The 25737-nt window shown below is 42.9% G+C and overlaps 1 protein-coding gene across 3 annotated transcripts in view; it reads right to left on the bottom strand.

The window, feature by feature from the left end:
• Positions 1-544: 544 nt before the first annotated feature.
• LOC129385712 (uncharacterized) overlaps positions 545-25737 on the bottom strand; it is a 117256-nt gene continuing 92063 nt past the window's right edge. For all 3 annotated transcript variants that reach the window (XM_055072702.1, XM_055072704.1, XM_055072703.1), the window contains 3 exons: positions 25143-25228; positions 8820-9042; positions 545-604 (listed from right to left, as the gene is read on the bottom strand). In XM_055072702.1, the coding sequence (XP_054928677.1) occupies positions 590-604; positions 8820-9042; positions 25143-25228 (324 nt within the window). In that variant the 3' untranslated portion in view covers positions 545-589. The remainder of the gene's footprint in view (positions 605-8819; positions 9043-25142; positions 25229-25737) is intronic.

Genomic DNA, 25737 nt, shown 5'->3' with positions numbered 1-25737 from the left:
CTTCATTCAACGTCACTAAATTTCTAATAAAATATTACAGCGCGACATCGGGATGAAAGGTATTTTGTGATCAATGAACTAGTGTGCAACATAATACTCTTCTTACATTTGTATTCTCATAAATAAGAAGAGAATTTAGATACCCATCACAAATATAGAAAGAAAAGTGCCCTAAAAGTTCTATTTGTACATTCCATTTCTGAACTATATAATTTACACGCTCCTGTTACTAATCTACAAGGGTTTAGTCACAAGTGAGCATTTACTTTTCCTCAGAAATTTTGTGTAACAGATAAACAACATTGCAATCAAACACCGCGGATACTACAAAAATGCCTATACCAGGAGCGGTATCAGATGCAGGTGGGCATCACAATTGCGCGTGCAGTGTAACAAGTATAACGACTTACGATGTGTGATTGTTTTAATCGCTTCACGCTTTCCACGATCGAGTTTTCCTCTTCCAGCGACACAAACGCTTGTAATTGATGAGTGCATGCCAACACCTTAGGAATAAACACTAAAAGAAAACAAGCTCCACGAGTAATAAAGTAGAATCTGTTTATTCCTGCAATGTCAGCAATTAGGTTTAGTAGGAGGATTCCTGGAAAAACGGTGAAAAAGTCGCATATTACAAAATAAAGCGTCACAATAAGATGGTGTTCTTATAAATAAAAACTGTCTAGCCCAAATAATTTGTTGAACTGTACTTTGTGGGTTTGTAGGCTACAAAATTATGAAATAAACTACAAATACTGCAGAGAAGATCCAGAAAAACAGCGCATGTCAATATACATTTGCCTTCACGACGACAACAATGTAGCGTGAAGTGTGATATGGAATGACCAAGCAGATCCAACAACTGCGCAGTGACGTTTTAGAGGCAAAAGTTTCTTTAAGCGCTTATATTTGACGAGTGCGCGAAGAAAATTTGATGTAAACAAAACAAATAAAACGATTGATGGGATGAGTGTTGCCTTGCTACTGCGCCTCGTTAAGAACAAATTGTTTTGGTCATTTTGATATGTGAATATCTGTTCTGAATATTTTTCTGTTCATTAATCGCTGAACTCCTGTGACTGATATATGAACCTTTACAAAACCTGGAAATATTTTGTAAAGCTGCATTTATATTATTATATTTCTATAAGTGAGATTCCAAAACTGTCTGAAGCGCATTTTTGGTTCTTGTTCTAGCAATAGGTATCAGAAGACATTATGTATTACACACCTGTCAAAATAATACGTTCGATGAAGCGTTAATTTGTCATAGGAAGTTATTTGGTTAATATGTTCATATCTGCCCATTTTGGTTATTTATTCGAAAAATACTTCTGCGTTGCACGAAATTAAAATTAACTCGTGAAGTTTTACGCGGACATAACGGGTAGGTTAACGTACACCTAAATGTAAGTGCAAGTTATTTTCGCATTTCGCCCTCATTGAAAGGCGCCGCCGTTGCCGGGATATTTTGCATTGCCATCTCGTGCTCCGCAATAATAGCAAAAACGACGTTCACAAAAGTCACGCAGTTAAAATGGTAAAATACTAGTTTGGGTGCCTTCAAATTTGCTTGATGTAGCGAAAACGTTTTTTCTGCTAGTTTAATAAACAGTGAAACACGCATATACTCGTATGGACTCTAGTCCACGGTTTAAACAGCAGCGATGAACCTCGACCCATTTCTTTTAGTTGTGGCCCTGAAATGTTCAACATGTCGTAAATTGCGGTGTACATTGCATATACCGTACTGCATGTTGTACTTGCATGTATTTGATGCCAGCTACCTGTAACAAATTGCTGTCTCATTTCTCCATTTTTTGACAAACTCTAATGTCAAACCGTATTTGTGTTTACTAGTGATGCACCATCTATTCGTTGTAGCTCACATGAGACCATGGATTTGTGTGTTGTCGCTTTAAATTGCATTTTAAGGTGACGCTCTCTTTTGCCTCTCCCTTTCATTTACCCATTGCTCTTGCTGCCATTGCTATCTTGGACGCCGCGTTGGTGGTGGTACAGAGATGCATGTATGCAAGGCACGTGACATGGAACATGGAACTACATGGAAGGCACGTCACAGAGCAAGTGGTGCGACAAACACGTTTGGACCTTTCCCGCGCCTGGCATCTGCACCTTGCCTTCTGAAGCTACCCGGAGGTCGTCACAATACCCTGTTGACAGATAATATTATCCGTGAACGCCCGCAAAAACATTGCCCGAACTGCAGCGCTTAACCTCTAACACTAACATGCACCAATCCAGTTGGGAGGTAGTTTGAATGGCAGAGAGGAGGTGGGGATAGTAGCCAGAGAACAGGCTGAACCAGCCCAGTGCTGAAACAAGTGAATGACAGCCTTGGCACTCTTTGATCGCAGTCGTAATTCATGTGGAAGGGAAGGAGAGGAAAAAGGTGAAGTGAGTGGGCGAGGAAAGCTACTACTAGACGCAATAGTATTCGCAGAACAACTCGATAAATTGAGGTTCAAGCTACGGTACCGTGCGGTTTTGATATTTCTGAAAAATAAACATAGCACAACTTCGTCAAGCGGACAAGTGACGCTTGGTGTACCTACGCTAAGCCGCATTAAAGCACCGTATCACTTAGGTGACACTATGGAACCGCTAGCGCATAAAATTAACACTTCTCCATCCGTTGCGGTATGTTTGTGCCTATGACAATGCTCAAGGTGGAGGGTTTGATCCAGTCCGCGGCAGCCGCCTTTCGACGGGGGCGAAATGCAATAAGGTTCGTTAAGAACACGTTGAAAATCCCCAGGGTGTATCCACAGATGCCACTACGGCGTGCCTTACCCGTTTGTCGTTTTGGCACCTACATGTCTATAATTCAATTAAAAACTACCACTTATGCAACGATGCGATGTGCCATGTGAGCCGAAGACAATGCTTAGCTTCTCGGATGCTATGAAACGTGGCGCAGAACTACGCCTCAACCAAAGACGAATCTTTGTCTCTTCTGTCAACTACGCCGGCAAACAGCAGTGGTCGGCAAAAGGTAACGTTTAAGATCCCCTCACCACTCTCGTATTAGATTAACGCTTAAGAAATTATACATTCGCCATTAACACTATTGCACATTGTGACAACCAATACAAATAGCGCACAATGTTTTGCTTACATCAGTTCCAAGGGTTCGTGGAATTCGCATAATAACTAAATCACCCTTGGATCTTGGCTTTGTTTTCTTCTATTGCTTCCTCCAGCGACAGTGACTAGCTGGCGTCAAACATAATCTTCTACAGGGTTATTGAAAACTTCAAAGTAAATTCGGCCTATGGTTGAATACGGTCAAAGACAATTCCTTCCAGGGCATTTCGAGCGTAGGAACAATATGACCTATTGTAGGAGCCATCCTTGAGCGACATCATTTGATCGAGTTCAACTACACCTTGAATCGCCTTCCAAATTCTTGACATCGGTCAAAATAATTGGCACCCCAGCCGCCTAGTCACAACTATCGTCATATATTTCATCATCATCATCATAGTTACGTGGACCCCACTGCCCTCAGCTGCATGTACCCAGCCAGTAACCAGATGGTCCCATACCCTGTGGCACACGCATTGGTCTCAGTGTCACCTACACATAGAATGCGCTCCCTTCCTGACTGTCCCACCAATAAGGCGAGAAGCAGGTTATAAATACGGTAAACGAAATTTACCTGATGTGCAAGAACGCTGGTAACATCCCAAGTAAGGTATTGTCTTGGCAAATAAAATATTGTGCTTTGACACGCAGTACAGGTCTCCTGTTCTCTTCGTGGAATTTCCTATCAACTAGTGTTTGCTGTGTCTGGCTCTCAAAAGCATTTTTGTTATTTTTGCGTTGTACAAAGACCGGAAAGGCGCTGCTAAAGACAATAGCCGTGAAGGCTTTGGTTGAAGTGTAATTAAAAGAGGTTGGGCTTACCACCTACACGAAATTTTATTTCCTAGGACAGAAATTTTAGCAAGTCCGTTTATCGTATTTCCGTAACCTATATGGAGCGCAGGGTAGCCTATTAGAATCACCGCCAATAAAGAATTTATTTTTACCACTAAGGAACCTAGAGAAATGCAAAGGCAAACGGGAAAGAAATTCATCGATGACTATCGATTACACATTGGAGCTTGTGATTTAAAAGGAAAAATGGCGAAGAAAGAATTTCATACCGCCAATTTTTGACAAACGCTATCATGTTTATTGTGGTCTTCAGAGGATGACCCTATGGTGTTAATGCTCCCAATGTTGTCTTAGATGCGCGTTTCCACCGCCAAAAAAGCGAAGCTAAAAATTGCGCTTTATTGGCCACAAGTTCCTGTGCAGCTTTTGCGCACTAGAAGATCCCCGCAGAGACTACTGACACCACTCTACTTGAATGACCTTTAAGGTAGCCCCGTAGTTGAACCTGCGTTTATATCTACAGCAAACTAACCGTGACATGACCAACCGTGAAAAAGGACTAACCAAAGGACTACAGGACATACTACAGGACTCACCGTGAAACAAAGTGCAGAAGAGTACCGTACGCTTATTTCTGGATCTGGGCATCATGGTACGTGCAGCCTTTCTTTGGCTGATGGACCACCTTTGCGAACGTTTATGGATGCAATGGATCTCTCCCTCGCCATGGAAGAACTTTCAACGGCTATAGCTGATACCAACAAAATGTCTTCTCCCGGCGTAGACGAAGTGAGCTATTAGCCTATAGCACGTTTCTCCCCACTGTCTTCTCCGAGCTCAGGAAATACACAATACTTCATGCACAAGTGCTACAGTGCCTGACGCATGGAAACTCGCTAAAATTGTGCATGTCATCCAGCCTGGCAAGCAGCCAACCAGCTACAAATATTTCCGACCTATCGCCCTGCTCAGCTGTGTTGGGAAACTAATGGAGAAAGTGATTCAAAGGCGAATCACATTGTTCGTGTAAACGCGAGTCATCGATCCCAAAGAAATGAATGGCTTTCGGTGGAATGGATCAGCACTGGACAATAAAATATCCTTTATTTCCTCCATAGAAGAGCAACTATGTACTCGATATATTCCAACCGTCATCTTCCTTGACATCAAAGCCGCCGTCGGTTATGCTTTACACCACTCAGTTCTTCAGGCCCTTGAAGCTGTTCCTTGGAGGACGCCTTTATACATGGCTATCAATTATCTCGAAGGACGGCAAGTTTGTATGTAACCCCTGAAGGTATGACACCTTGCTACATTGTTGAAAACGTAGTTGCACAAGGGTAGTCCTTAGCCCCTTTTCTACTCAACATGGTTTAGTTCACTTGAAGAAAATTCTACAAACTAGAGTACATATCATGCTGTGTGCTAGTGATATCTGCATATGAAATGCGGTACGATCTCATCGAGTAGGTCAGTAGCAGTAACAGCGCGCGCTTTTCAGCATGTAATCGTACCTTACAACGCGGGGGCTCCATCTATCACCAGAGAGGAGCATCGCTATGGCCTTAACTCGAAAGCGCATAGATGTCTACCCGCTGATGGTTGTGGGTCGAGCCCTTCCCTACGTACGGACACATCGATTTCTCGGTGTCTTGATCAATCAAAACCTCTCCTGGACACCGGATGTAAAAATGTTACGTGGCAGAGTCCCCGACACATTCGAAATGAATCATTCTCTTGCTGAATCTCGGTAGGGTGGCCACTGACGGTCGATCGTGATGCCTTATAATGCTTACGTTGATGACCATCTACACTACGGTCTTCCTATCGTGCAGTGACTGTTCTCAACTAATATTAAAACCTTGGAAGCAGCACGTAACAATAGACTGCTTGTTTGCATTGGTCATTCGAAGGGGTCTTCTTGTATTGGGAAACTAACCGAGGGCCGCTGTTTAAGTTTTGACCTGCTAAGAATCAGGCAACCGCCCGCATACACATAAGACACCTTTTCCAAAGCAGGAACCATTTCTTGAGCAATATCAAAATGCAAAACAATTCCGGATTTGGGCAACCTGTTGCGAAATTCCACTATGTATCCTCAAATAGATACGACAGATAACGCCGCTACATTTTCCGCCATGGATATTGTCTCCTCTACGCATTCGAAAGTACATCCGTGGAATATAGTCCAAGAAGAACATGCCTCAAGCAGCTGCCTTACAGATGTCCCTGGACTGCGTGAGCGAGAAGTACTCCACTAGGTAGCACACATATACTGACGGTTCTTCTAGGCCACCTGAGGTATTCCTGAGGTATTTTCGTTCCTTCCGCAGACAAGGAACTTTCATGGCGTTTAGAGCAAGTAACGTCCTTAACATCTACTGAGTGATACGGGACGAAACAGGCACTAAAATACGTAATATAGCAACTTCAACAACAATACTCAATCTTAACAGACTCGAAAGAAGCATTGCAGACTTTTCACGAAAGTTCTTAATCAAGAAATTACATTTTGGCCCTGGACATAGCATGCCTACACCACATGCCATCTAATGCTGGACATGCGATAGAATTTGAGAGGCTTCCTGGTTATTGCGGAAGTATAGGTAATGAAAAGGCGGATGAGGCAGCCCACAAAGAACATGATTGCATGAAATTTATAAAAGTCCTTTCCTTAAAATTGAAGCTGAAGCTTTAGCGAAGCAATGTTTATTCATTGGAGGACGTATTTGATGGTCTTTATTTTCAGATAATCACAAGCATTTCTTCAAGATTGACCGAGAACTCCAATCAAGGCTACCATAATGTGTGCCATGGCATCTGGAGACCCTCTACCACCGATTTGACTTATCGTTGCATACGCGAACAATCTTCTTTGCTGCATTGGCCAGACCACAAAACCATGTTGTGAGAACTGTGGCGTGGTAGAATCTCTAGAGCATAGTTTGCTTGAGTTCCCGACCTACAGAGACGAGCGATATCAATATACGATGAACATCAAAAAGACAGACCTTAGCCCCTAGACATTGAGTGAGAAGCTGAGTCCCTGGCCTTACCCATCAATAGAGCAGAATGCCCTGGACTTCTTGTTCCTATATATTGAATCAATCGGTTTGGAGTCCAAACTAAGACTTACGTGCGTCGTCTCGTTAGGACTGCGGTTTTATTTTATTTTGTATTTACCGGCTACATGCGTCGCATTGGACACTTACTATGCTACTGATAACATCACACACCTGCAATATGTTTTCTTTTTTATTGCTTTTTTTCTTCTTCCACCTTCTTTTAGGGAGTTTCTTCTCTTTCGTGCCATTCTTTGCAGAGTTTGGAACAGAACACTGTAACTAACGTAGCTGGCACGGACAATCTGTCTCGTGCAGCACATTGCAAATGGAGCGAAAAGTGGCGTGACTGCCTCGCTAATCGGGAGATCGCGACATGCAGCCCGTAGATGTGTGTGCGCGATTCACAGCAGCCAACACAGACAGGCCTCCGCTCATGCAATGCTTTGTTTCAATATAGACGGGTGCTCTACTCTGGCGCCATATCGTAGGCATTGTCGCCGCACAGCCCGTCTTTCGTGGCACTATGCTTTTCTTCTCACGCTTTCTTTCCAACAAGAACGACAGCGACCCTTCGTCCCGGAGAAATTGTGCCACCATTGTCAGCGGCGAAAACACGCAAGGAAGAGTCACATCGAGCCTTTCACGTAGAAACGACGGGAAGAGACTTCGCTGCGAATAAGCTGTAGTACGTGCTGCCAAACATGGAGATCCTGTGGAGCCGATCTAACAGTTTGCTGTGTGCTCCGGGTGACGCCCATACCTGTGACTTTTATTATTTGAAGTGGTTAGAAGATATGCACATTCCAGCTACTCCAAATGCGTGTGAAGTCGGCTATGAAGGCTTTGTTGTCGAAATATGAATGATATTCAAGTTTATACCACATTCACGTATAACACGCCACCACACAAAACTGCGCGAAGAACGTCATTTAGCCTTCTTAATGGCCGCAATATGACGACAATGCTTGACCAGTACCAGGTGACTGCAGTAATTTAGGCATGAACGCTGAAGCTTTCACTCAGTGTGCTAAAGTTCATGCGGATGGGAATCCCCCATCAAACCACATGATGACGCGCAATGTGAGAATTTCCCATTAGATGCATCAACTATAAGGCTGACGAGAAAGTATGTATTTGAAGTTACATCCCTTGCAGAGGTATTCAGAAAACCTAAGGTGCAGGTTGTTTGGCCCATACGACGATTTTCAATGTATTAGACAACAACGACGAGATCAGGTCAATTAACCCTTGTCATTCGAGTTCGCCTAAGCACCCAGGAGAATGTGCGGCATCGTATCCTAGTTAAAGTGGTTTCTAGGCTTGCACACGGCCTGGCTCAAACCGAGCAGTAGCGCTAAATTGTTACATAACGTTGCACGTCTCTTTTACCATGACAATTTCCTGTAGCTGAACAATAGGGCGATACTCTCTCCAGGGGCAGTACACTGACAGAATTTCGCCGTGGAGCTCTAAAAAGAATAACAAGGCCAATGTTTTGATCGTATGAATGAATGTTTGATGTTTAATGGCGAAAGAGCCATGCATGGCCAAAGAGCTCCATGCTAGTTAAGGGTGCACGCGTCCACGCGGATATAATGAAATCGACCTGCCTCGTTCTCTTGGTTCCTGCTGTGCGTGTATTCCCACCATACGTATATGAGAATGGGGGTGGTGAAAGCGGTTCTTGACTCTTGAACCTTATGATTAAAGCCTACCGATGGTTTGGCTCGATATCGTGTATGGTGGCCGGGAGCTTGAGGCCCTTAGCGATAATTAGAGATCTGTAGGTGGTACAATGAATTTGTAACCCTGCGGAAGATACACCTGTACTTTTTTTTCATTCATACTTGCCATATTCATCCTTAGGATGCTTGCTGGGGAGAATATAGGCGAGATGAGATTATGATAGACTTCACGTACTACGAGGACTGGCGTTGCCTGAAAACTTGTATGTATAAGCCACCCCGCAGGCGTGTTACGAATGTACACGTAGATGAAGTAATTACGCTTCAACTTCGTTGAGGGATAATGGTGGCTCTTGCGGTTCTTTCCATCATTGAATGCAATGGTGAGACTGAAATGAAACATAAAAGATACATCGGAATTATGCCGCCTTGGAGAGTCAAAACCCAATCGCCCGAGCAAATTCAGCAAATCCGGGCATGGCGTACGAACCTTAAACATACAAAATTCGAGTAATCAGGTACGCAGTGTACTGAAAGAAAAACAGAATTAAAAAAAAGCAGCTCCACAACATTCACTTTCAAAGCACAGCGCAATTTGACTGGCCGGCTGGTCGAATAGCAATCAACAGCCATGCTGTAAGTGATAGGCGTACAAGAGGCTCGGCCCTGCTTCGAGATAGTGGGTGCCGAATTTCACGAAACAAACAAAAAAAAAACACCCTGCCCCACCAACCTGTCCGTCCGCCTTCCATCCCACAACTCGCCTAAATTTTTTGTCGACCGAAGTATTATGTGGCTACACCTAGTGTCCGAAAAAGGAAAAACATACTTTTGTCGCTGCAGTTGTCGTAGCCTGAAAAGCTAATTTCCAAAAAAATTAGGCAGAGACGCCTAAGACCGCTTACGTCCGGGAATTCGAAATCATTATAGTACCTGCGGTGAAATATTCTCTACTTATGTTTTCGACATCCATTAAAGTTCTTTCGGCTGATTACGGGTATGTGCGCGTATACGTTGGCCACACACTGTGAACATCCGGGTAATTTTGCTGCAGATGGATGAATTTTTTACCTCCACTTTATTTACTCATGACATGGCGCCGCCTCCTTCGCGTTGGAAGCGTCATCACGTGCGCAGTAATGCAAGCACTATGCCACATATTTAGTCAGCCCGAGAGCTCCGACGTGACGTGTACGAGAACACATGCAATAGGCACACATTTAGTTAGCCAGAACCGCAGAGCCGCCGTGGCGATGGGGAAGCGTGATCGTATCGCACGTCGGAGCTCCGGGATCAATTCCTATTCATACGAAAATGTACGGAATATTGTTTTCAAATTCACTAATTTGCCATCTTTACATCAACCGCCCTGAGAAATTCGACTTCAATCCGAGCATTTCTGTCATGTTTTTACACTTTGCGCTGTCGCCCATATTTGGTACCATCGATCGGTTGCGCCGCCAATGATGCCGCCTGATTTTCGCGCAATGGGGCATGTAATGCTATAGCATTAATTTTAATGGACGCTTGCTAAATGTCGGTACTGGGTTCATTTTTCAGGATATGCAGAAACACGCTTGACATTTCAGATGGCCTAAGCGTAAAAATTCATTTAAAAATTTGCATGAAGGCACCTGGTTGCATTGTGCTCCGTGCCAGAGGCATCAATTTGTTTGTCTTTGCTTTTTCCATGTGTGGCGCGCACATGCAGAGAACCTTTTCCTCGGCCTTGGTGAGTGACAGGAGCAGAGGTATAAGTTAACGTGAATCTGGTCAGTGTTCGAAGACCTGCTTCCTTTAGGGGTTTGAGTTCACAGTTCCATTCTTTTCGCAAGCTGACCGTGTTGGTACAAGTCTGATGTTTTTATTTCTTCATGAACATGACACGCCATACAGCGCGCTCTTGCCTCCTTGCTAAGAATTGATAAATCGTAAAGAAACCGAATATACACTGATGTACACAACTAATTGATACCTCGCGGAAATGATCTTGTTGGTTCAGTGGTTATGATGGACTGCTACTTTGTGTGAGGTAGTGCGATGGAGCCCGGCTATTACAGGCTTTCTCTCCTAATCAAACTAAAGGAACGTGTGTGTTTACGTTGTAATGAAGGTCAAGAAACCCTTGATAAAACATTTCTAGGTGAGGTAAATTCGAGTAAACAGTATAAAAAAAAACGTTAGCATGAAGTTTTAAGCGAGGGAACGACGCATGCCGGACGACGTCGTCCCTATCAACCGAAACATCTTACAGTAATTCAGTGATCACTAAGCACTAGTAGGCTTTGATCCCTAGGGTACAGAAATAATTTTTTCTGCAATGCTCTCGGTAGCCTCCAATTGAACATGGCGTTATGCAAATCAATTAATAATCACACTTCGAGGTATTGTGAAATTTACGAAAATCTACAGCTCACCACTTATAGGATTACAGTAACTAGTATTCACTAGTTTATAACATAATCTTCTAGGTCCTCCCTGTTTTGAACACCCAACTCTCTTTGATATGAAATAAATGTAGTAAAACTAGTCAACAAACTATGCCTACTGGGAACTTGTAGGATTAAGTCACTAGTGATAATGGATCGTTTATTTTACTGGTTCAGTGGAAATATTCATTAGCGCAATTCATAATTGATAACAATCAAGCAGTCATTATTGGAGTATCCATTTCATTACCGCTGCTGACTGATTACCACAGCTCATGGGTGATGATCAACGGAAAGCTAAGTTTCATGTGACATAGCATCATTATATCAAATGAAAGGTCCTACAAGTGATGATTCATATATAGTTACTAGGCGACAGTAAGGTTGAGTAATAAACGGTCATAAATGGCTTTGCTTATAAAGAAAATGGCATCCTTCGTTCTTATACGTTATCATCTGTATCCCTGAAAAAACTGATTCTATTTCAATTTGTTACATTACCATTGCAAACTGACAACGCCAATTTTCCAAGTTATGCCCAGTGATACGCTTGGTTGGATGTTCTTGTGCTTTGCAGAGCATAGTATCTGGGATCTCAAATGCAAACTCATTTAAACAGTGATTTAACTATAAAAACTAGGAGCTGGTAGTATTGAGTCACTAGCGACTACTATCACTTTGACCAGTATCACAGTGGTTGCCTTCAATTGTGCACGCCGTCAATGCTATCAGTCAAGCAGTCATTAAATAACTAGGTTTCGTTACCATTACTAATTTTTCATGTCATTGGTTATTTGAAATCTAGAAATTTTAATCCTCAATACAATGTCATAACACGTTTAAGGTGGCTGTCTGTCAACTTGAGAACAAAATAATTAGCAAATACGAAACTACCCACTTTATAACGCTGACCGCATATCTCTAAAAAGTCCATATGGTTTATTTTAATATAAAAATTTCAAGCACTTCTTCAGGTTATAAAGGTAACATTTACCCATTTTCTTTTGCATACACATTAGCAATATAGCAACCCCATTTTTAGAAAGTGGCGTCTAGCATTTCCCGAAATGCCAGACTACTCCGGAAGTCCAGCAGCCCAATTAACCCATCGTGCTGCGTATACTGTGATAACCTGCCACTTATTCCTTTATAGCGGGTGTCCAGACTTCCATGTATATGGATTTAAAGATATGCAAATGGAGTGTAGCTGGGCAGGGGGGCAGGCAGGCAAGCAGACAGACAGACAGACAGACAGACAGACAGACAGACAGACAGACAGACAGACAGACAGACAGACAGACAGACAGACAGACAGACAGACAGACAGACAGACAGACAGACAGACAGACAGACAGACAGACCGACCGACAGAGAACTTTAATTACAAGGTCCTGAGAAGCTTTTCCCTAGGGCAGAGCTGCGGGCCGCTCTCTCGTGGGCATGGTAAGCCGAGCCTAACCGCCGCATCCTGGGCTCTCTGGACAGCCAAAGTTTGACGTGCATATTCTGAGCTCTGGATGGCAGAGCTCCATTCTTCTTCTGTGATGCGACTGGGTCCCTGCAACGAGGGGCATCGCCAGATCATGTGTGCGAGATTACTAACAGCCCCACAGTCGGTGCAAGTAGGGCTAAAAGCCTCTGGAGTGATCGTGTGGAAAAGAGCCAGGTTTGGATAGCACTTAGTCTGAAGCATGCGCAAAGTGGACGCCAGAGGTCTAGCCAGTTTGCTGTGAGGGGGAGAATAATTCCTCCTACACAGGTGATAGTGCGTAGTAATTTCGCTGAAAGTAGTGAGAGTGTCCCGAAACTCAAGAACCCCGGAGTCTGAGCTCGATCCTGCTCCCGCGCGGTGGATTAGTGCGCGCGCTTGGAAGTGGGCGATGTCATTGAAATTGGGAAAGGAGACAAGCTGGGGGTCGAGGTGAGCCGGAAACCACGTGATGGTGTGCGGAGAGATTATCTTGTTCTTGAGAATCTTGTGAGCCTCCTCAGCGATGGATCCAGTAGCGAAAGCCCTGACCGCCGAGCTTGAATCAGTGAAGATTTGTGATCTGCTGTTGTCTAGGAGTGCTATAGCAACTGCGACGTGCTCCAATCTGGTTGGTGTTGAGCACTTCAGGGAAGCTGCATTCACTATCTGTCCGTTGTGATCAACGAGGGCAGTGGCGAAGTTAGACGACTGTCCATATTGGGCTGCGTCGACAAAACAGGCCGGGTAGGGATCGTCCTTAGTATGCTTAAAGGGGGGGGGGGGGCGAGGCCTCTTGCCCTGTGTCTGCTTAGGTTGTGTTGAGGATGAACATTACGGGGAAACCATGTAACTCGTATGTTGTTCCTTTGATCTTCTGAAATTTCATATTTCTGCTCTTCCATGAGGATAGGGTTGATCCCAAGAACCGCCAGGATCTTCTTTCCGGCCGGGGTACGGAATAAACGGGATAGTTGGGCTGACTCCTGGGCCTCGATTATCTCGTCCAATGTGTTGTGCACTCCTAGTTGCATAAGGAGGTCCGTGCTCGCCTAGTACTTTTTCATACTTTTTCTAAAGATCGTGTTTAATCGTTTCTTCTCGGAGTTATACCAGTTGTGTATGGCTGGCAAGTAAACTATATGACTCATGAGGAAGCCGTGGAACAACCTGAGGAGGTTGCCTTCCTTTAAACCTCCGCGCCTATTCGAGACTCCATTGATGAGTCTGATCACATTCTCAGTCTTGGCTGTGAGCTCTTTCAGCTTCGTATTGTTACTGCCATTGGATTCGATGAACAAGCCAAGGACCCGAATGGTATCTACTCTGGGGATGGTACAGCCGCTTTTAGTGTGGAGTTTGATGTTTATTTCAAACAACGGTTTCCAGCCTTTAGGTTTGGGACCTCTCCTGACTGGCCTGTAGAGGAGGAGCTCATACTTGCTCGGGGAGAACCTATGCCCCGTATTTTCCAGGTACATCTCTGTTTGATCTACAGCCTCCTGTAAGCCTAATTCAACGGCTTCTTCGCTTCCTCAAGTGCACTAGATTGTGATGTCATCAGCATAGAGCATATGACTGATCCCTTCTATGTTGGAGAGCCTTTGGAATACTTTCTTCATGGCGATGTTAGAATGCAGTGGTGAGACTACCGCTCCTCGTGGCGTACCTCTGGGGCCCAAACTGAAATTGTCGGACTTGAGGTCACTGATTTTGAGGGTGGCCTTGTGAATCCGCAGGAACGAGCTTGTGTATCTGTGGAAAGCGTCTCCCAAATTGAGCTCCGAGATGTAGTTCAGAATGTGACCATGGGATACACTATCAAATGCCTTCTCCATGTCTAAGCCTAGGATGCCTTTTATATCTCATGTGGTGTTGTCAATGATTTGACACTTGATGAGGTCCGTCACGTGTTGCATTGACAGGGCCGGACTAAAGCCGATCATGTTGTACGGACACAATCCTTGTTTCTTGATGTGCTTAGAAATTCGATTGTGTATGACATGTTCCGCTACTTTCCCCACGCAGAACGTGAGAGAAATGGGTGTGAGGTTTGAGAGACTCGGAGGCCTTCCAGGCTTTGGAATGAGGATGACCGAGGCCATTTTCCAGGACTCCGGGACAAGCCCTCATTCCCATATTCCATTAATCTCCTCTGTCAACATTTTATAGAGCAGTCGTCCAGGTTTCTGAGGCTGCGGTTGGGGATGTCATCAGGACCAGGGGCCGACCTGACGTTTGGATTCTGGAGAGCTTCCCTTACTTCGCGTGCCTTGAAGGATTTATCTAGCTCGGGGCAAGATGCGCCTTTGTAGGGGGGATAGTCTTCGTCACTCGAGTACGCTCTGCAATGTCTGTCATTGTGATGCCTGGTGTAGAACCTTCGCTATCACTTGTCTTTAGTTTGACTTGCTATTGGTATCATCTGGCCATCAACGGAATTGCAGATTTCATCCCATTGTTGTCTGCTCAAGGTTTCGCAGTAATCTTCTATAGTTTTGTTGAGCTTCGCGATCTTTTTTCAGAGCCTTCGGTTGAGTTCCTGCCCTTTCCATCTGTTCAACAGTGACGTTTTAGCTTCTAAAACATGAGCGAGGCGGCTATCCATCCTGTGCTCCTCCTGTTCAGTCTGGATTTTCTTTGTCGCCGGGCTGATATCCTCCTTTAACTGTTTAGCCCACTGCTCAAGGCTAAGTGCTGAGTCATGTGTTTGCGCTCGCACTTCCCTAATCTTGTGAAAGTAATCCCAATCTGTAATAGTGAATTCTTTGAGGTCTCCCCTTCTCACGTTGACGGAGGTGGCCAGGATGTTGTGATCATTGCCAAGGTCCACTTGGAGGTTGGAACAAGATGCCTATTCCACATTCCGTATGAGAAGAGATCAGGTGTGGTATGCGTAGAGCAGGAGTTGCTGATCCTGATCGGAAAAGCCGGATCTGTTATAAGCGGGAGGTTATTATCGACTGTAGTTTGTCATAGGTCAACGCCCTTACGGTTAGCTTGTTGGTACCGCCATGGTTGATGCGGAGCATTGAAATCTCCGGCCACCAGGAGTGGGAATGTCTTGGCCTTGCTTGTAGCCCTGTTGATAATTGCCGCGAATCTTTGCCGGAGGTCTTTGGGTGTACTGTTTGTGTTAAGTGTAACTATACTTGTCTTGAACTGTCCGCTGCGGATGATTTCAACAAGCGAGTGTTCAACCTTATTAGAGTCAAGATTCAGATCGTGGGCCATGAGCGCACTTTTGTTGGTGATTAATGTGCTGTTTTCCCTCTTCCCATCACCGTATTGGGTATGCGATTTATAGCCTGGGAGGTTTACCGTTTCCGCGAGCGTTTCTTGCCCCTAGAAAGGGCACGGTCCTGGTAGCCGCCATCCTCGCCGCCGGGGTCTCTGGATCGGCTCCTGGATCTGTGCGAGCTGCTGAGGGCCGGCTTGAGAGAGGTTGGCGACACAGTTAGTTGTTTGCATTGTTCGCCGTTGCGCCGTTCTCTTCTCAGTTTTCTAACTACAACCGGAATTTGGAACCTTTGCTTGCATGTTCTGTCAGCCGCGGGATGAAGGCCACCGCAGAGGTTGCACTTCGGTCTACATTCGTGCTTATCGTCCGGGTTGCTCGACAGAACCAAGGTGTTGTTGTTAGTCATCCGTTGGAGCTAGGCATATCATTTATTGAGTTCCTCATAATTGCATATTGTGTCCGATATAATTTAATAATCATCTTCTTAATAATTATATTTACATGAACTGTGTCAATGAGAAAATTGTAGAGCAACAAGAAAAACTCCTGATAGAGCTTTCGGTTGCCATATACGTGCTATATAAAAGTGTTTTCCGAGTGTGAAAGAAAGCCCGCGACTGGCCGGTCGAGCAACCTTGCCTGTACCCCCTGGCTTCTTTCACGCCCGAAAAAACATTTTTTTTTGAAGGACGCATACGGAAACAGCTGTATCTGGACTTCTTCATGTTGGTTTACATTTTTCTGATTGATACTTTTCATCTAATAATAACATTGGACAAGTTCATTAAACAATCACGACAAATGTAATTCGACGCAATGCTAATAATAATCTGATTATCTCCAAGCGAGGGCATACAGTATTACGTTGGTTCTGTTCAGCTACGTCGCATTTGCGTATTTTTCAATCTTTGTGCGTAGTACTTGGGACACCCTCTATATAAGCAAGATGACTTTTTCGGTTCACCTACGAAACCACAGGTGCCTTGTATAAGAGACAATAGAAGAGAAAAACATTGACTGTGCTATATGATTGGGGCCAATGATCACAATTTGGGCAGCAGTGGTAAACTTCTTTCACCACACATCGCCGCTATCATTTTCGTTAATTTCGCGCTCACTCTGGCAGCGGCAGCGGTGGCGTAAGCGCATATTCTAATCGAGTGTATGTGGAATCTTTGCAGTTGGGTTGATCTTTTCTCATTACTTTAAACACAGGAAGTTCTATTATATTTTATTACCGCTTATGTTGCTGCCAAGAGCGCGTTGGGCCATGAAAGTTGTGCTGTGGGTGTGTTGCCGTTTTGTAACAGTCGACCACGGAACTTGTACCAGTTAATCATACCTTGTATTACAGTTACACCAGCCATGCGTAAGGATTTGAGTAAACTCATCGACGAAATAAAACGCGACATAAAACATGAGATCCGAGTATCGCCTGAAAGTTTCGAGCGAGACCTGAGGAAGGATATCAGATAAATCAAGTCTAGCTTTTCTCTCATAAATACATGTTTTGAATATATGAAGGCCTCCTTAAACTGCGTACGAACAAAAAATGTAAAACTCAAAGCAGCGGTGAAAGTGTTACAGGATGAAAGTGATGTTCTTCGCGCTGGTGTAAGGGCACACGAGAGCAGTACTCCAGGCGATTCACTGTGGAGGTAGAGGGCGTTGCGCACTCACCGAACGAAAGTGTGCTGGAAAGAACTAAGAAGCATGCAATAGCCATTGGAGCACCTCTTGTGGACAGTGAAATTGAGGCGTGTCTTCGTGTTCGATCTCAGGGCGGAAATGAATTATCGAATATAATCCTAAACTTTACACGCCGTGAAAAATGGTACAGATTCCGACAGAGAGCAAGGAAACAAGGCGTTACTTGAACCGATCTCGCGTTTGCATCTCGTGTTCCAGTACATGTGAACGAGCACTTCTGCCCAACAATTAAAGGTCTGTTCGGAATGGCGAACGCCAAACAGAGAGAATGTTGCTGGAAGCACATCTGGTCGTCTAATGGGAACATTTTTGTCCGGAAGTCAAACAAGTCGGAAGTCGTATCCATTGCGCACACTGAATACTCGTGTAGAATAGTTTAATTATGCTTTCTCTGGTTCTAATTGATGATACAGAACAGCATGGGCTTTTCGCCGGCCGAAATTAAAGAAATAGTGTTAGCTAACAAACCACGTTTTTCCCTTTTTCATCTTAACACCCGCTCCCTCTGAAACAAATATTAGATTGAAAGAATCCTCGAAACATTTGAACAGTCATGCAGCTTTCAGTTTCCTGGATACCAGCCCTTTTTTTGCTGCCGTAATTAAAAGAAGGTATTCTTGTAAAGAAACATATTTAATGCGAAATCTTATTTAATTCACAGCAATAACTGCTGGTTATGAGGTCCTAGGCTTGCGCAGCGGGAGTACAGTGTCTTCTGTTTGTTATAGACCCCCTTCAGGAAGTGCACAGCGCTAACTTTCATTGATTGATAGTTTTCTTGGATATTGCAATGCTCATAACCTGGACATAATTTTAGGAGGAGATGTAAATGTGAATTTGTTGGTTTCTACGAGTATTTGAAATGGGCTTCACACAATCATATAGGCAAATGGCTTCATATATGCTATAACAAGGCCAACGAGAGTCACACCTACATGTAAATGTTTGTTGGATATATCAAAACAAACATGAATAGTGCCCTAATTTTGGAGATGTCACTATCACTGACATCGCTGATCATATTGATATAGTCATGTTAGTACGCAAGAACTGCGTCATATTGAATACACCAAAGGAACAACATTTCACTCAAGTAATCACGCAAAGACAACTTGAGCGATTCCGTAGCTCCGTCAATCAGCAGAAATGGGAAAGTACTAATGAATCTAATGATAGTGATATGGTGTATAACAATTTTATAGATACCCTAAAACATATATCATCAATGCTTTCCATTGAACAAGGTAAGGAAATCGTGCAAGGCACAAACACCCTGGGTGAATAATGATATAATACAAATGATAAGGCACAAGAATCAACTGTATGAACATTTTGTGAGAACCAAGTATGCTGAGGTACATTAAGAATTTAAAGCATACCGCAATAAATTTACATCTAAACTGAAGACGGCAAAAAAAAAATGCTACATTAACATATTTGGAGTAACAGTTTAAAAAAGACAGACCGGATCTGGGAAAAGCTTGGACAGCTCCTGAATCCTAACATTACTTATAGCTCTTTGCATACTTTGCATAGTATTGAGCTTGCTGGCCAAGATCTTTCAGGTATTGAAATGGCAAACGCGGTAAATCATTTCTTTATTTAACAAAGACAGTGTCAATACTAGTTCTATTCCTACTACTTCTGATACAAGTCCATTAAATTCCAGCCCCGTGAATTCGCTATTTTTGCAACCTAAAGATTTCGTAGACGTTTTATCCTATATCAGCTCTCTAAACAATAGTAAATCCACAGATACTACTGGAATTCACATTACATCCGTAAACCACGTACTCGATTTAATTTGCCCAGTAATAACGTATATTTACAATCTCATTGTATACAGTGCTGTGTTTTCTAAGGCCATGCAAGAAGATCGAGTTTTACCAGTGTTTGAAGGTGGCAATAGGAAATTTATTAACAACTATCGTCCAATCTCGGTTTTGCCTGTAATACCTAAAGGTATTGAAAAAATTCTGTATATCAGAATCGTCAAGTCATTCTATTCAATAAGTCATTCTATTCTCTTTTCTAAGCTAAAGCAATATGGAATATGTGGAATGGCAAACGATCTACTGAAATCGTATCTTCCGAAAGAACTCAATATGTGTATGTAAGCAATAACAGGTCATCCTTACAGTCAATACTTGCTGGAGTACCTCAAGGAAGCATTTTGGGGCCACTCCTTTTCACAGTTTATGTAAATGACATTGTATTCTGCCACGAGGACGCCCAATTTATTTATTATTTATTTATTTAGCTAATGACACATCTGGTTTTATTATTGGTATATCGACGGGTGATATTGAACGCCAAACCAACTGTGCGCTTGCAAAAATAAAAAAATGGGCAGATTCTGATATTCTTAAACTAAACTTTAGCAAAACAAAAGTTGTCCTATTTGCACCTAAGGACAAAACTATCCTTAGATTACATAATAAAAGCATGGGTAATGATAAAATCGAAGTAGGTGATATTATTCAAATGCTGGGTGTTTTCTTCTCAAGAGACTTAACTTTACATAAACACGTAGAGTGCCTCAGTTCTAAAGTTTCTCTGCAGTTGGTATAATTACTCGACTAAGAAATATACTCCCTGTAAAGATTAAAATTTTACTCTACATTTCATTGGTGCTTTCCTTGCTTCAGTATTGTCATCTTGTATGGGGTACATCTTTTTTTAAATACATCTACTACAAAAGAATGCTATAAGATGTATGGTAAATTTACCTTATAATGTGCAGACTAAAGAGTTGTCCGTACAATATAATATTTCTCATGTACATCAACTATATGATAATTATTATACAATGCATACATATTCGACCTTGGAAACCTACGTTCAGATACAAGGATACTCGACACGAGAAACAAAGAATAATGGTTTTTACCAACCCCACGAGCTAACTACTATATAGAATCTTTATTGTATACCTTCCTGCATTTGTGAAACAAGTTGCATCAAGAATCGTTTGACCCGTTCTGTTACTCAAACAATGAGATCAGACTTTTCTTATCGACGATGTCTAAATGATAAGTGAAGCTGAATGAGCTTGAGCTTGAGCTTGAATGAGCATGAATAAGTGAAGCTGAAAGAAGCGCAGGAAGCTTGGTACAGATGAAGAGGAGAATGAGGTTAGAATAAAGGGAAACAAGATGGACGTCAGTGCCACAGCAATGATTTACGTCTATTGTGTTTTTTAATTAGGAACGCTACATTATTTTGGCGCCGCCGACAACTGACTCCAACGTGTAGGTGACATTTTTCCTTGAGGAGACCTCTGCAGAGAATATAATCTTTTCGAGATACCAGGCTCAAGATGAACCAGCGGTGAAACTACCTCGCCAACTCCATTTGGCATAACTAGTGAACCTGGTTTTAGAGAAGGCTTCCGTGGAAGCTGTTGAACTAGATCGGAAGGGTGCAGTGAAAGCGAACTTGCGTCTGGCGATCTTTAACGAATTAGTTCTTCAACCGATGCGTCCAAAGGAATCTGGATCACGGTCTTCGACGGAAGAGGTGAGCCTCGTTTCCAATGCCCTTCAGCTGCAGCAAGAACAAATTGCGCAAGAAAAGCTACTGGTGACATCGCTTATAAGGTCTCTAACGATGGGAAGCCGGTGACTAAATTTGTAGAACCCGATGCGTTCGACAGCATGTCTTCAAGTCCAGAAAGTTGGGTTCAATTCTAGGAATATGCCACTGGGATGAACAACTGGCACTCTAATGAGGACAAGATTACTAACCTGCGTAGTTACTTAGGAGGTGTACCACGGAAGTGGTACAATCTGCACAATATTGAACAAGCTGGCAACTCTTGAAATCTGTGGAAGGAAAAATCCTTGACGACATTCCGAAGCAACCCAGTGCGAAGACGGGACGCTGCCCTTAATTTTAACTTCAAGCAGGGCTCCCTCGTCGAGTATTTCTTTGAAAAACGCCGCCTTTTAAAGCTGGCCGAGCCTATGCTACCTTCTGCTGTAGTAGCACTAGTAATGCACGGACTGCAGGCGGAAGTCCTGAAGCAAGTGGAAGTACGATCACCTAAACCTATGGACGGGCTCCTGGATTGCTGTCAGGACGTACCATCGACTTCAGAAGAAAATATAACTGTTAACTCAAGCAGTCGCTTCAGACAGACCGACGCGGATTGGTCAAGCTGTAAAAAACGAGAACAGAGCCACCTTAAAGGCAGCACAGAGAAACGGGTTGACGCGGTCCCAGAGGTCACGTAAATAACGTCGACAACGACCCTGTCCCCCTAAGTTCGGACGCTGAAGAGTTTCCGACGAAAAAAAAAAACTAATAAACAAGGGGGATCAGTCCGACCCGATGACCACAAATGAGAGCCAATAGCTTTAGAAGAGATATTGTCGCGCGCCTTGCCCCCTTCGGCGATTTCCATTTCCTGCTTTACTTGAGTACAATCAAAATAGAAATAGTCTTCCAGTACTCCTTGATTACACATAACTCCTTGTATCTCTAAATAATAAAACATATTTTTTGTATTATGCAAAAACGTTTTGCTAAGATTGGTTATACTTCACAGAATTCTTATTTTTCAGATTTATGGCATGCATGTGTCCCACTGTTGATTAGTTCTGAATGTTGACTGAACTCAAGTGGTGTCGTGAATCTATCACAGATTGCCTTTTTGTTCAATAATCAATGTGAGCTAAATCTACATAATTGTCTCTTCTTTACCCTGCTTCTTCATTTATTAATTTTTTTTTCCTCACAGGCTTACGAAGATGCATAGGGTGAGGGGGGCACGAAGTAAAATTTTCAACAAAATACAATTGGTAAAAACATATCGACACATACAAGGATTCGAATATTGGACAAAAACGAAGAAATTTATGCAATACAGGAACAGTACAGATGGTAAACAAGAGAAATGAACATATTAGCATTGCACAAAAACAGCAACAAGTTACATAACATCACAGTACTAACAGCAAGGAGCATCCCATAAAAACAGGAAGTTGCATTGCTTCGTGATATTATACATTATGAGCGGTTAATATTGAGGTAGTGCCCAATAATGGCACGTAAGTACATACCAAAATGTACGCAAATGGTGAGGATAGGTGGGAAAAAAAGCAGCATTTATCAGTTACGCTATAGCGCATTGCATAACACTAAAAAAATATCGCACATAACATGATTAGTAATGTGATCCTGATTACAACATTCGCGTGCGCTTGAAGTCTCGATTTATCGCAAATATATGCTTGCACATTTTTGAAAAATTTTCACGCCATTTTTTAATAAATTCCTTGTCATTCCCCCGCCTGCGTCATTCAACCTGCGCATGTCTTCCAAATGCCTTCTAAACTGATAGGACGTTCACGTAGAACTTCTATTTCTTCGCCACTACGTTGAAGCGAAAGTTATCTGGTTACTCTGGCTGTTGTGCAGCTCTTCATAAAGCTTTTCTGCTCTTTTCACTATTTCGTCGATAGTGGTGATTACATTGCCACGCATACTTTTTACTGTTTACGTCTTGTTACATCAAATGCCGAGTTTTCTTCAGGTCAATTCAATCCTTCATTTCTTTACCGTCGCCAATAGGTTTTAGATGTAATAATTCTGCACGTCATGGGTTCTCCCAATGCAGGTCATTTTGGCAGCTCCGATAATTAAACTTGATTTTTATGGTTGAGACATTATTATCGGCGTTTTCTTAAATAAACTAGTTTCCTCGGGAGATCTTGCCTGTTTGTTGTTGTTCCTGACTTCCAACCTAAGGAGTGCCCCCGGAAATTAAAAAAAGAAAGCTACTTATGATGTCGTCAGTTGTCGGTAGCTTAAGTGGCTTGTCTTATGTAAAGCGCGACAATACACGGCCCAAAACAAAGAAGACAGGACGACATTGCCCGTCCAATCTTCTTCGGCCGCCTCCATGTGTTCTTTCACTGTAGAGAAGATGACGCCTAACCAATCTGCCTAAATATCAGTTCTCATAACTTGGTTGGTTTCTAAGGCCACATCTTTGCGTGCGAGCACTAACCTGACGTTTTTTGCTTGTACTCTGAAGACTGCAAGGTTGGGGTCCTCTTGACTAATTTGTGCTTTCATTTTTTTTCAAATCAAAATCAATTTTTCGCTCTAATAATTGTGACCACGGGCCTTGACAGCTACCCTATACTGCCACATCATGCACAAAGTGAGGTTACGGCGGAATGTGAAATTGTTAAATTTTTGTTTAGACGTTAGATCTTTTCCAGCTGATTTTTCGTGCTCCTGTTGTTCAGCTATGTGCCCACCACACCGTCGTGCATAGAGCGGTTTGTGCAGCTCACAAGAGCAGCAGTGTGAGACGTCTGGTTTATGTGGAACCAAAGAGCATTCTGTTTCACTGCTGCGGAGCCGCAGTCGCCAACTTGTTACCCAGGCGTATTCTCAGAACAACATCCGACAGTGGTCAGCGCAATGCTTAACATTTGTGTCGACTTGAATGCTACGCTTCGCGGCAGTTATATTTTATTGTCCCGTATGTTCGTTTACTGCGTGTTGCAATAACAAGGGGCACCACGTTTACAAAAAAAAAAGCACACGTGCTCGACCAGATAATCATTCTGTTTTTTATGCGTGTGTATTGCGTGTGTTCAATTATTAGCCCTAAAGGAGTCTCCATACTCCACCCAGAAACCAGTCTACTAAGCAACGTCAAACCTTGATAAATATTTTATCGGTGGTAATGGACTATCGCTGCGGTAGCGCGTAATTTTCCATCCAGCTGCTTGCGCGGAGCATGCAGTCATGCATAGTTTACTTCCAAGCTATACATTTGCGCCTGTAGCATGCTTGAGTATTTCAATATATTAATTAGAGGTAATGGATACACGTCATGATTAACATAGTACCCAATACGAGCAATACAAGTCTATCTTTGTAAAAATAAATGATTTTCTACTGACTTCGTGCGTCCCCATGCCTTCCATAGCAAAACGTAACGATGACGCTACACCAACTAGGCGCTTTTCAAGCTGTGCTTTTTCTCATATAGAGTAGTTTCATATTCATAATATAGATCTCTACGACTTTTCATACGCTTAAGAGCAGCGAGCTACAGAATGTTTGGAGAGTTCATCGCATTTCTGGTACTTAGATTGGAAGGCTATGTAAGGTGTTTTCACGATTCTTTTCGAATGATGTTTACCTACGTCATGAATATTATATATATATATATATATATATATATATATATATATATATATATATATATATATATATGTGTGTGTGTGTGTGTGTGTGTGTGTGTGTGTAAGAGTTATTTCCTTTTATTAAATAAAATTGGCATCATTTCTATTATCCCTATGTCACAGTAGACTACATTTTTTTGAGGCTCGAGCTCAAATCAATATATCCTTCATACTTGAAAGTCTTAGAAAAATGGCAGCAGGTGCTGATAAAATAGACGCCGAATAGGTTTTCTAATGAAGCCGAAGGGAAGACAGTCCGTACAAATTTCTTCTGTCTGCTCCTCGCTCTTCTGTGATTCGCGTCCTACCTACAAAGCCAGAATGTCTGCTTCCGTGATTTCTCATATCAAGTGTTTTCCTCGATCGGTCATATTCATATTTCGTTGACTGCTAGCCAATATCGAATGTAGTTATTGTAGAAGACACTACTTACGCTCCGCTGCCATTTCCGTATAACAAATAAAAAATTCCGTATGATCCGACGCCGAGGGGAACGGGCTGAAGAAGAAATTCTTCTCCCTAATGAAAATATGAAAACAAAGAAAACGAGGGCCTACAGTCACACAAGTGTCTCATGCAAGAAGTGTTCGTTGGAGAAGTGTCCGGGCAATGCTGACGGTGGAAATATTACAATCGAAGGCGGCTCTTCAATGAGAGAAATACTTATGAAAAAAGTCGTACGCTCAGCACCAGATGTTCAAGGACTGCTGCGATTTATTTCGGTGATGTAAAGCCCCAGGCGCAGTAGACAAAAAAAAAACACACACACACCGCGCCGCCGGCTGTGAAACGATGATGCAGGGAAACGATATAGTTATGCAGATAGAGGCTGGACTAGCATTGAAGTGATTGAAGCTCGCCGTAAAATTGATTATGAAGAACAACTGAGGAATATGGAAGAAAGTGAATGAGCTGTGAGAGTGTTGAGGTATTTGTACAGGAAAAACATTGATTCACAGAAGAGGAAAAGAACTAGGAAGCTTACCAGCAAGTACGCGGCCTGTACGGTGAGCAAGACAGCAGCAAGA

The sequence above is a fragment of the Dermacentor andersoni genome, chromosome 7, assembly GCF_023375885.2.
Source record: "Dermacentor andersoni chromosome 7, qqDerAnde1_hic_scaffold, whole genome shotgun sequence".
NCBI lineage: Eukaryota > Metazoa > Arthropoda > Arachnida > Ixodida > Ixodidae > Dermacentor > Dermacentor andersoni.
Note: the sequence above shows the minus strand (reverse complement) of the source record. Positions and strands in the feature narration are given on the sequence as shown.